This window comes from Kogia breviceps, chromosome 10 (assembly GCF_026419965.1).
Source record: "Kogia breviceps isolate mKogBre1 chromosome 10, mKogBre1 haplotype 1, whole genome shotgun sequence".
NCBI lineage: Eukaryota > Metazoa > Chordata > Mammalia > Artiodactyla > Physeteridae > Kogia > Kogia breviceps.
The window spans coordinates 70,806,284-70,818,769 of record NC_081319.1 but is presented as its reverse complement, the minus strand read 5'-3'; the positions used below and the strand labels follow the sequence as shown (position 1 = coordinate 70,818,769).

At 55.1% G+C, this 12,486-nt stretch overlaps 1 protein-coding gene across 5 annotated transcripts in view; it reads left to right on the top strand.

Annotated features, from left to right (window-relative positions):
• Positions 1 to 1,359: 1,359 nt before the first annotated feature.
• The window catches only part of CPNE5 (copine 5), a 96,550-nt gene continuing 85,423 nt past the window's right edge, over positions 1,360 to 12,486 (top strand). For 4 of the 5 annotated variants that reach the window (XM_067006103.1, XM_059076367.2, XM_067006102.1 and 1 more), the window contains exon 1: positions 1,392 to 2,155. In XM_067006103.1, the coding sequence (XP_066862204.1) occupies positions 2,061 to 2,155 (95 nt within the window). In that variant the 5' untranslated portion in view covers positions 1,392 to 2,060. Of the gene's footprint in view, positions 2,156 to 12,486 lie in introns of all 5 variants that reach the window. The other variant, XM_059076366.2, reaches the window with a different exon arrangement.

Genomic DNA, 12,486 nt, shown 5'->3' with positions numbered 1-12,486 from the left:
GTCCAAGCCCAGTTTTGCATCCCTCAGAAAAGGAGGCCCGACTTATTATCCTGCAGAGAGGGTCTTAAGCCCAAACCAGAGAGTGGAGCCTTCTGACCCAGCAGGCCCCCACTGCCCTGGGCATCCCAGCAAGGATCCCAGGATCCCTGGGCATCCTTGCCTTTGTTCTTGTTGCCGGTTCCCAGGTTGCAGAACACAGTGCAGCCAATCCTGAGCCATGGGTAAATGGAAAACACTTAACCCAGGCCGATGAATGTGTTCTTATTTATCTTTGACTCTGGCTGTATCTGATGTTCTGGGAATTGACTTCAAACAGAATTTCGAAGAGCCTGTTAAGGCCCAGCTGCCAAAGCCAGGCCCGCGGGGCGTGCCTTTTCCGGGGCCAGCCTCAGGCTCTAGGCCTCTCCAGGACCCCTGACCAGGGCACAGAGGCGCGTCGCGTCCAAACGCCTGGCGGTGGGCGCGGAGGAGGTTTCAGCTCCGCAAGGGTGAGACTGAGGCTGAGGAGGGGTCGCTGGAGATTTCCTGGAGACGACCCTCTGTGCGAAGCCCTGGAGAGACGCCACAGCGCAGCAAACCCAGAAGGGCGAAACTGAGGCAGGGTGGGGCCGCAACGGGCCTGGCTGGGAGGGGGGCCGCCTGAGAGGTGCCTCAACTCTCTCCTCGCTCCCACCGGCTGGGATCAGAGCCCTGCACACAGCAGGCACCTATTTGGTGCAGGTTGCAGAGAACCCCGAGGATCTCGGGCCGCCCTCTGTCTGGCTGGAGGAAGTTTCTAGACCTGGGGGATGGTTAAGCCGTGTGGTCACGACGGGCCGGGGACGGGGAGGGCGCTGTCGCGTGGCTTAGGTGGCTGACTCCGCGTGGCCAGGCCCGGCGGGAACCAGAGGCGGATGGGGGAGCGCCCATGCACGCACTCTGCCTAGGCCTAAGGACCCTCACTGGGAAACCGAGGCGGCCCCTCTGGGCACCGGGGTAGGCCCCACATGCTTCCCCGGGAGATGTGTAATCTATTTCTGGACTGAGACCTGCCCTCTGTTGGGGCGCACCCTCAGCAAAGATCCCCCTCCTCCAAACCTCTGGTGGGGGGTTGCTGTCTCTTTTGCACAGGTCCCTCCCCACCCCCTCTCCGCATAGACCCTTCTCATACAGATGCCCCTTGGTTCACACATCCCTTTCCCTCCCCGGAGATGGAGGCCCCTCAGGGAGGTGGGGAGTGGAGGGCGGGCGCAGACGGAGACGCGCACGGCCGAGACCATCTCTAGCTGTCACTCCCCAGGCTCCCAGCATCTGGAGCCGCGTCTCCACGCCCGCCACACGCACAGAGATTCACACGCTCGCACCGACACACACACTAGCGCGCAGACCCCGCCCGCCGCCCCGCCCCGTTCCCTGCGGGCGCCCCCTCCGGTGCTCGCGGACCCCGCGCGCAGCTCGCCCCGGGTGGCGGGAGGCGGCGGCTTCGGGCAGATTTGATTTTCCCGCAGCCCGGGAGCCCCGGAGCCAGAGCCAGAGCCGAGGAGGTGGCGCTCGCAGCCGCGTCCCCAACCTCGCCGCGGAGACCCAGCGAGAGGCGCCGCAGCCCCTGCGCTCCGGGCTCGCTCCGCGCTGCCTGAGTCCGGCCACCTCCGCAGCTCGCGCCCCATCCGGCCCCCCACACCCTTCACCCTCTCCTGCACCCTTTCTGTCCCCGCCCCAAGCTCCCCGCCCCTCTCCCGGTGCCCCCTCCACGACTCCGCGCGTCCCTCCCGGTGCCCTCTCCCCGCGCCCCTCCGCCTCTCCCGGCTGCGCCTCAGCTCCCTGTGCTCTTTGCGCCTCTCCGCTGGGCCCCCAGCCTCCTCGTCGCGTCACCCGCGCCCCCTCCTGTATCCTCAGCCCCCGCTCCCTCCGCCCTGCTTCCCTCTCTCACTTCCCACGCCCCCTCTTCGCTCTCCTCTTTCCTCCCTTTGCCGCCCAGCCCCGGCTCCGGAGTTGGGGGAGAGCCCAGGGTTTCGGTTGCTCCGGAGGAGGCGTGAATCGCGCAGGGATTTACTAATTTGGGGTGGAGGGCGCGGTGGGCTATGGAGCAGCCCGAGGACATGGCGTCACTGAGCGAGTTCGACTCCTTGGCGGGCAGCATCCCGGCCACCAAGGTGGAGATCACCGTGTCCTGCAGGTGAGCCGCCCGCTGACCCCGGTCCCCGGCCCCGCCCCTGGCCCCGGAGCCCCTGCGCCCCTTTGGCTCCGACCATCTACCTCCGTGCGCCCCCTTCCAGAGTGTCCTCTTCTCCAGGATGCCCCTTTGCCTGTCCTGCAAGAGCCCCTGCCCAGCCATGGGTGGTGACCGGGGAATGGGAAGGCAGGCTTAGGGTCGTATCGCAGAAAGTTTGCACTCTGGGCTGTTGTTGCGAGGAGAGAAGAAGACACAGGAACGGGGGTCCAGACGCCCGTGTGGGGAGAGGGAGGTAGTGAAAGGACATAGCAGGGTCTTCACAGCAGTCTATTTCTGATCATCCCCTCCCCAAATCCAGAAGAGAGTGATTTGCCTCATCCCTCCCAGGCCTGCCAAGCCTGTGCCTTCTGTGCCCTCCTTCCCTCTCTTCTTCCCCCTCCTTTGCCCAAACACCCTCATCCTCTCCTCCCTTACCCACCCACCATTCTAGACCCCAGGATTTGAAAGCCTTTCTTCACCTCCAACAACAAAACTGACTCTCAGGAAAGGATCAGATTGACTCATTCATATTGAAATGTGGATAATTGATAACTTAAAGTTGCACCATTAAAAAAACAATAACTGGGGGTACAAAATCTAGAACAATGAGTGTGGAATTTTAGAGTCCAGCAGGGGAGGGGGAGGAGAGTTTTTGTGGGCTACCACCCCCAAATCCTCAGTCGTGTCACACAGGCTTTGGGAGTCACTTCTCCATCTAAGCTGGGTCTCCCTCAGGTTCTCCTACCTGAGAGGAAGGCTGCCCCAGGCAGTAAGGGATACAAGTGGGGAAGGGGGAATTTATCCCTAGTGCAGTCACCCTGTGGCTGGCCTAGGGTCACTGCCTTGCTGGGATTGTGAGGGGGCACTGTGGCCTACGCAGAACCCACCTCTTGAGTTTCCGCTGGAAATGCCATTCCCCTGCCCCAAGTGACCAACAGCATTTCCGGGGTCCTGGGTGTACACTTGTTCCAAATCGCCCAGGCCTCTCTTTGGTCACCCACCCTCATGGCACCCCAACTCTGTGTTCCCAAGTTGTGGTATTGGGGAGGTGTAGATGGAGCCAGGGGAACTGGGCCGGGATGTGAAAGAGGGAAGGACTTGGCGGGGGGCGGCGGTTTAGGGTGAGTGGGAGTGAGGGCTGATGAAGTTGAACATAGCTGGCCCCTGCATCAGTCCCTTCTGGGGGCTCCTGTGATAACCCCACATGTCTCCCCTATGGTCCCACACACGGTTTTGTCAGAATTATCTCCCAAGGTCATTTGCATCTTGCCATTACTCTGCTGGGAGTTTCCTGACTGCCCATTAGCTCCGGTCTCACCTCCTCAGCCATCCACAGCTGCCCCAGCCTGTCCTCCCTTCCCTGCTGGTGCACAGCCCTGCGCCTGATGCTCCTTCCCAGCCTTCAGTCATGCCTCTGTCGGAGCTGTCTCGGGAGGCTCTTCACCTCAGAGCCTCTGAACAGCACATTCTCCATCCATATCTCACCCTGCCTTCATCTCTGCCAGTTCGTGTCCCCCCATCCTGAAAAGGCTGGTCTTGTGCTCACCACTTCCAGCCATCCTTCTCACCCTTGAGAGACACACAGCCCAAATCACTGCCTTCTGTGTTCCCTGGGTCCTGAGCACTCAGCCTGGGCCACCGGGTCTCTCACATACTGAGCACAAAACCTCTGAAGACATCTCAGGTGTGTGGACTTCATTCCTCTTCCCCGAAAGCAACTTTGTAAGCATTTGAGGGCAGGGATCCCCACCCTGACTCAGACCCACGAACCCAGAGGAGGCAGAGGGCACAGGGCATTGTGGCTTTGGAATCAGACACTTTAAAATGGAATCTGCTCCACCACCTGGGGCAAACTTTTAGCCTCGTTTTCTCCCATTTGTCAAGTGCAAACAATGAACCTGTTATACATGGAGAAACCTTATTCACAGAGGTACCCCTCATGCTTGGAAGCATGGCTGGCATGTAGCAGCTCCTCACCGAATTCTGTTGGAGGAATTAATTTACAGGAGTAGAGGATCATGAAGCATCCAGCATGCTGCTTTGCACTTGCTTCTCACACAGTAGGTGGTCAATAAATAACTACAATGATTACTGTAAGGCAGTAGCACTTGGTCCCTCCTGTTTGCTCTCTGGAAGCAGAGGTGTCCAAAGACTCAAACCTTTTGCCTAAGCAGTACCTAGGGATGCAGTTGAGTTCCTGGGGGATGTGGTTCTGGGATCAATCCTGGTGTTCATTCCCTTTCATGGGACATCAGCCTGAGGAGTGCATGACCCAGGCTCTGCTCTTGCCCTCCCAAAAGCCAGAGGGTAGGAAATAATGAGTTTTGGTAGGAAGGGGTGAGGAGGGAGGAGTCACTGGAACAGAAGGGAGGCAAGAAAACAATGTGGGTAAACTTGAAATTGTAAATCCATCTCTTTGCCTCAACCAGGTCTAACTATCCAGTTTCTAGAACAGATCGAGAGAGGGAGAGACAGAAAAGGAAAAGGAGGCAAGGAGGAGGAGGATGGGGAGGAGGGTGAGCTGCACAGAATGGCTTTCTCCCGCATATTTTATACTCCATGGCCACCAGTTAATGAGAGCCAAGGCCTCCTCCCCTGCATCTCATGGTCAGCATTGACTGAGCCCGGGGGAGGAGGCTACAGGGTGCCCCTGCCCTGAACATCTAGGTGACACCTGCTGGTGGGCAGGGAATAGTAGGGCAGGCAGAGGGATTGGTGGACTGAGAGCTCCAGAGGGCTTCAGAATGGGCAGCTGGGGATGAAGGGGCCAGTGTTTCAAAGGAACTGGAAACTAGCATTCCTGGGAGCTAGTTCCCTTCCCTTCTGCTCCTTAGGAAGGTCCCTGCCATCCCCTGCAGCCCTAGGAGGTCTCTGCTATTGCCTAGGGGAGGACCTGACCCCCACCATGCCTATCCTAGGACACTCCTAGCTGAGCAAAGCTGCCTGGCACAGGGGCATGTCTGAGCCCCAGCACAGGACCACAGTAGAGGCCCATCCAAGCCTCTGCTGAAGGCAGGTGACACTGTGGGATGGACATGTTTGGGCCCCTGCTTCTTTGTGTTGGGTATCTCCTAGGCTAATCTATAGTCTACTCCCAAACAGTTGTTTTCACTGATTTTGGTAAACTCGGGCCAAAGATTTTAAAGCCTCTCGTTGTCTGGCTCAGTGCTTGTAAGAACATGAGTCTATGGGGTCTGTCTACCTGGGTTCAAATCCCTGTGATTTTGGGTAAAGCACTTAACTTGGGCCGTGGTTTCCTTACCTGTAAAGTAAGTGTAATAATCCTTATCACAGTAGAAGGATTAAATGGATTAAGCCATGAACAGTAATTTATGTTGCCTATTATTTGACACCTGAAAGTAAATAAAAATCTGTCTCTATAGCTGGTTTGTGTGGATCCTGGAGATCTGATCCACCTAGAAAGTTCTATTTCCCCCCACCCCCAGCTTTATTGACATATATTTGACATACTGTATACATTTAGAGATTCTGAGGGGTTGTTTTGGGAGTAAGGTAGATGGTTTGTGAAACCAGATTCCAGCAGACATCGTAGAAAGTGTGAGCCACGAGCTTCTCTTTCCTCTGATGGTCTGTTCCAGACCTTTCCTGACTTTATTAGCCTCCCTGCAGACCCAGTCAAAACTCACCTGTCCAGTGTACTGTTCCCAAGGGCCCCACTATTTCTCTGTGCCTCGTCAGATGCAGGGATCCAGACCAGCGTGTTGGTTAGAAAGAGAAATTTGCATTTTTTATGTAACAGGAAACCTGTGCACTTCCGCGGGGTCTTGCTGGTAGAACCACTGAACGGTTCTGCGTGGTGGGGCTCCCGAGACCCACAGGGAAGGCAAGGAAGGGAGAGTCCAGAGGCAGGTGGTGGCTTAGCCCTGCTGGGATCTCTTAAGCAGCTGCCCTCTCCCCTCCAGCTGACGTGGGGCTGGTGGGCAGCTGTTGCCTCTGCCCCAGAGATGTTGTTTTCTTCTGTCTGTTCAGGTTGGCGTTTTGGAGAGGCAGCCTAGCTCAAGAGCTGTGCCCTCAGCCTCTCAGAAGGGGTGTGAATGGGCTCAGAACACTGTCTTCTGACAGGTAGGGGGAGGGTGGCTTTGGGGGAAGGAGGAGCCTGGGGGCAGTGTGGCAGCTGTTAGAGTCATTGCTCGGAAAAAGAGGTCCATTCAGCCACTGACTACATTAAGGTACCGTTTAGTGGAGCCAGAGGAATAAAAACAGTGGGATTTATTGAGTGCTTACTACATGCCAGGCACTTAACATCTGTACTAGGCCGAACTATATGCAATTGCCTGTACTCAGCTGTTTTTAACCTACTCAAATAGCAATTTGGTACAAACTCAGACTATTATATTAGTTTTCAATTGCTGCATAACAAATCACCACAGTCCTAGAGCTTAAAACAACAGCCATTTATTATCTCACAGTTTCTGTAGGTCAGAAACCCAGGCACAGCACAGCTGACTTGTCTGCTCTGGGTCTCTCCAGGCTGAAATCAAGGTGCTTGCAGGGGCTATGATCTCATCTGAGGCTTGGGGTCTAAGCCAAGCTCATTTAGGTTGCTGGCAGAGTTTAATTCCTTGCATCTGTAAGATTAAAGTCCTGTGTTCTTTTTGGTTGTTGGTTTGGGGCTCTTAGCTCCTACAGGACGCCCTCAGGTCCAGCCATGTGGGCCTCTCACAACATTCCCTCTTCAAAGTCAGCGGGATAATCTCTCCAGAGTCTGCTACTTGATATAAAGTAACAGAAGTGAGTATCCTATCATATTCCCAGGTCCCACTCACACTCAAGGGGAAGGGATTGTGCAGGCTTGTACACCAGGGGGTGGGAATCTCAGGGACCATCTTAGATTTCTGCCTACCACAATTGCTGCATCTTTTTTAACCTTACAACAATCCTATGAACTAGAAAAATACTAGTAGTATTTTTTCCCTCTTTGCTGATTAGGAAATCGTGGCTCAGGTTAAGGAACTGGCCCAAGGCTGTACAGTTAGTGTATTTTGGAGAGGGGGATCCAAATCCAGTTTCCTCAGACTTCAAAACCTTGAGAGCCTCTTGAGTTTAAGGATTGGGGTCTCCAAGGATGAGAATCACGGTAGGGCCTGGGTACCAACCATGGTAGATGTAGCCAAGAAGTAGGTACTCAATCTCCAGGGATGAGAGAGGCCTTCCTTGCTCAGGGATGCCAGGCAAACCCAGAACCAGAGGAATCCCTAGGGAGCAGAGACCAGAGAGAGTCATGGGATTGCAGCTGGCTTTCCCTGGCATCTAGACCATATGATAGTTGCTTACCATCTGTCCTCTCCCAGCCCACAGGTCTCCCTGCTCAGACCTAAGGCCATTGCTGGAGATGACCTACCATTGGGAAGAGAGGGTGGGGAGGAGGTGAGGGGAATAAGGCTGGAACAAGCTTTGGGGCACAGAGGAATCAGATTCAGTTAGGAATGCTTTGGCTGTAGGTAACAGAAAATGTGATAGTAGGTCAAACCCAAAATACATTTATTTTTCTCAGATCACAGTGAGTCTCTACGTAGATTATCTCAGTTCTGGTTTGTCAGCTCACTTTGCCATCAAGGATGCAGCTATCTTTCTATTATGCCATCATCCAAATGGTGGGCCTCATTGTTACAAAATGACTGCCTCTTTTCTAGGCATCACAACCACATCCAAAGACAGGAGACAAGACATTGGACCAAAGGCCTCTCTCTGAAAATTTCTTTTTATCTAGAAAGCACAGTCGCTCCCAAAATCTCTCAGCCAACTTCCCCTTCTATTTCAGTGGCCAAAGGCAGGTCTCATGTCCACCCCAGGCCAGTATATTATTCAGTTTGGCTGGCAAAACAAAATACCATAGACTGGGTGACTTAAACAAGAGAAAGAAGAATTTATTTCTCACAGTTTTCAAGGGTAGAGGTCCAAGATCAGGGTGTCACATTCTGGTAAGCACTCTTTCCTGGCCTCAGATGGCCACCTTCTCACTGTTCTCACATGGCAGAGAGAGAAGGTGAGAGCAGAGAGCAAGCTCTTCTTATAAGGACACTAATCCCATCATGAAGGACCCACCCTCATGACCTCAAATAACCCTAGTTACCTCCCACAGACCTCATCTCCAATACCAGCACATTGGGGGTTAGTGTTTCAATGTATAAATTTGGGGGGTTACACAATCAGTCAACAGCAACAAAGGACAGGAGCCTACCTTCTCTGACTTCAGGCCATCTGCATCAGATAACTGAACCAGCATGGATTCTATTAGGAAGGGAGCGAGGAATGTTTGCTGGGTGGACAGTCATGGCCTCTTCCACAAGGAGGCTTTCCAGGTGACCCACAGACTACCTGAGATCCCTGGGGCTACAAGGGCCCTGGAGTTTGGTGTCTTTGAGGACTGACTCCTCAGATTTCCTGCAGTCAGCCAGTGACAGAGTGACTGAGGACTGATTTTCCAAGCACAGCTTGGCCGGACCCCTGGCAACCTCTTTTCCTGCTAGTTTCCTGGTCAAGAAAAAAAGACAGTGTGATTCCAAAACATTGCAAGGTACCTCTGTCTCCTAATGCCACTCACCTCTGCTGGCCTAGCATAGTGCCTGAAGGTCCCAGAAGGAGAAATTTTAAGACTTGATGAATGGGATGGGGGTGGTGGGCATGAGGGAGAGAAAAATCAAGCACACTTCCTACATTTCAGTTGTAAGCTATTGGCTTCACAACTGCACAAGGCAGGTATGTGACTGCGTGCACAGATGAGGAAACTGAGGTTAAGTAGCTTGTGCAGGGTCACAGAATTACCATGTGGCTGTGTGGAGATTCTAGTTTGAATGGATCTGAGTCCAGAGCTCAGGCTCTTTTCCCTCAGTCACATAGCTTAAGAGGGACAGTTATTACAATAATTAATAATAACAAAAATGCAAATAGCTCCGGGAAGGAGAGCTCTTTAAGCCACATGAAAATTGCCTTTTAGACCTTGGTGAGGTTGCCTGGCAGGGAGACAGTGCATGGGGGTGAGGAACAGGAATTGAAAGGGGAGATGGGCGAGTGCCAGGGGCTGGATGCCAAGGTCCCTCTCCTCCCCGGCTCCCTCCTCACCTTTCCTGGGATTACTTCTGCCTGTTAGGACAGGGAGCAGGTCAGGGAGAGATGGGAAGCCCTCCAGTCCTCTTCAGCTGTTCCTTTGCGAGCACCCCTGATGAAGCTGGGGGTAGGAAACGGGAGAGTGAGGATGTGAGGGGCGCTGCTGGTGGGGATTTGGGAGACCCTGGATTTTGGTAATGCAGGTGCTTCTGAATGGTCTCCAGCTTCAGAGTTCAGTCTCGGTGCTCCTGGCAAGCTGGGTGACACTGGCACACCTCAGCCCCAGCTGTCTTGTCTATACAATGAGGCAATGTCTACCTCCCAGCATTGATACGTAGAGTGAACTAGTGAACAGGGTGTCATAGGTTAAGTACACAACAAAGGATTTGGTGCCGAATATATCCATGGTTAACGTGGCCCCCTCCCACCCTCTTTTTTTTTTTGCATACGCGGGCCTCTCACTGTTGTGGCCTCTCCCGCTATGGAGCACAGGCTCCGGATGCACAGGCTCAGCGGCCATGGCTCACGGGCCCAGCCACTCAGCGGCATGTGGGATCCTCCCGGACTGGGGCACGAACCGTGTCCCCTGCATCGGCAGGAGGACTCTCAACCACTGCGCCACCAGGGAAGCCCCCTCCCACCCTCTTTGCCTGCTCGGGGTTAAACAGATGTTTGGTGTTAAATTGCTCCATGGAGAAATAGGGTACATCTGGAGGGCCCCTCAAGCTCCGGGGTCTCTCCAGCCTCTTCAGGATTCCTGTTTCTCCCTGATAGTGGCTCACCTCTCCCCACTCTGCTCTCCTCAAAGAAGGCTGTACAACAGCCAGGTGGACCCTGATGGGCAAGGACATGAAGGTGCTTGAGGTCCTGATCAAGCCCGGCAGTAGGGAGCAGGGAGGGGAGAACATGCGGATTCCCTAGAAGCCACCTTATTCTCCACAGGGCTTTTGTGAGCATTTATTGTATGCCAGGCACTTAAATGCAAGTTAGTATGTGCCAGACACTGTTCTGTTTTGCATATATGAACTCCATTAATTCTCAGAAAACCTGTAGGAGAGAGGGACTATTATTACTCCCACTTTACAGATGGGGATACTGATGCATAGAGAGGCTAAGTGAGGTCATAAAGCTAAGGGGTAGAGCTGGGTTTTGGACCCAGCATTGAAGATCCAAGCTATGTGCTCATCACCACCAACTTTTTGCCAGAGGTTGGAGGGATGCTTAGGGAGGCTTGTTGGAAAGAAGTTAAACCATATTTTCGGGGACTTCCCTGGTGGTCCAGCGGTTAAGAATCCACCTTCCAATGCAGGGGACGCGGGTTCTATCCCTGGTCGGAGAAGTAAGATCCCACATGCTGTGGGGCAACTAATCCTTTGCGCCACAACTACTGAGCCCGCACACCACAACTAGAGAACCCACGCATTGCAACAAAGAGCCCTCACACTCTGAGCCTGTGCACCACAACTAGAGAGAAGCCCGTGGCCGCAACTAAGACCCGACACAGCCAAAAATAAATTAGTTAATTAATTTTTTTTATAGCCCCAAACAAACAAACAATAGCCCCATATTTCCTTAGCCTTTCAACCTCAGGAACCTCTTTGGGAATATGATGAAAATTCTGCAAAAAAAGAATGCATCCATATGGACCAATATGCCACATTTTGCTTATAGTTTCAGGAGGGTCCATGGACCTCTATTAGGGACCGCCAGTCCAGGAAAAGCTGAGATGAGTGTTCTTGGTGTGTTTCCTTTTATTCTATAGCCAGAGTCATTTGCTACTCAATCCACGGAGCATGTATGGGCTTTGTTTAGAGACAACCTGAATGTGTTATAATCAGTTCACTGAGCAATTTAGCACAGGAGGGACTGTGTCTCCCCGCTCGGACTTCCTGAGACACGGCTGTGTCTCTTCTCAGACCGGGGCTCCCTGAGGATGGGGCTGTGTCTCCCCTCAGACCGGGGCTCCCTGAGGACGGGCTGTGTCTCCTCTCAGACCGGGGCTCCCTGAGGGCGGGGCTGTGTCTCCCCTCAGACCGGGGCTCCCTGAGGACGGGGTTGTGTCTCCCCTCAGACCGGGGCTCCCTGGGAGCGGGGCTGTGTCTCCCCTCAGACCGGGGCTCCCTGAGGACGGGGCTGTGTCTCCCCTCAGACCGGGGCTCCCAGGGGGCGGGGCTGTGTCTCTTCTCAGACCGGGGCTCCCTGAGGGCGGGGCTGTGTCTCCCCTCAGTCTTTCACTCCCTGAAGTGAGGGCTGTATTTCCGCTCAGAGTAGGCCTCCTAAAGGCAAGGCTGTTTTCTCCCTCTCAGACTGAGGCTCCCTGAGGGTAGGATTGTGTTTCCACAGGCTGGGGCTCCATAAGGGTCTGGCTGTGTCTCTGCTCAAAGTGGGGCTCCCTGAGGCAGGACTGCGTCTCCCCTCAGACTGGGGTTCCCCGAGGACGAGGCTGTGTCTCCCCTCAGACCGGGGCTCCCCGAGGACGAGGCTGTGTCTCCCCTCAGACTGGGGCTCCCTGGGGGCGGGACTGTGTCTCCCCTCAGACTGGGGTTCCCCGAGGACGAGGCTGTGTCTCCCCTCAGACCAGGGCTCCCTGAGGACGGGGCTGTGTCTCCCCTCAGACCGGGGCTCCCTGAGGATGCGGCTGTCTCCCATCAAACCGGGGGTCACTGAGGACGGGGCTGTGTCTCCCCTCAGACCGGGGCTCCCTGAGGGCGGGGCTGTGTCTCCCCTCAGACCGGGGCTCCCTGAGGATGGGGCTGTCTCCCATCAAACCGGGCGTCGCTGAGGACGGGGCTGTGTCTCCCCTCAGACCGGGGCTCCCTGAGGACGGGGCTGTGTCTCCCCTCAGACCGGGGCTCCCTGAGGGCGGGGCTGTGTCTCCCCTCAGACCGGGGCTCCCTGAGGGCGGGGCTGTGTCTCCCCTCAGACCGGGGCTCCCTGAAGGCGGGGCTGTGTCTCCCCTCAGACCGGGGCTCCCTGAGGACGGGGCTGTGTCTCCCCTCAGACCGGGGCTCCCTGAGGGCGGGGCTGTGTCTCCCCTCAGACCGGGGCTCCCTGAGGACGGGGCTGTGTCTCCCGTCAGACCGGGGCTCCCTGAGGATTGGGCTGTGTCTCCCTTCAGACCGGGGCTCCCTGAGGGCGGGGCTGTGTCTCCCCTCAGTCTTTTGCTCCCTGAAGTGAGGGCTGTATTTCCGCTCAGAGTAGGCCTCCTAAAGGCAAGGCTGTTTTCT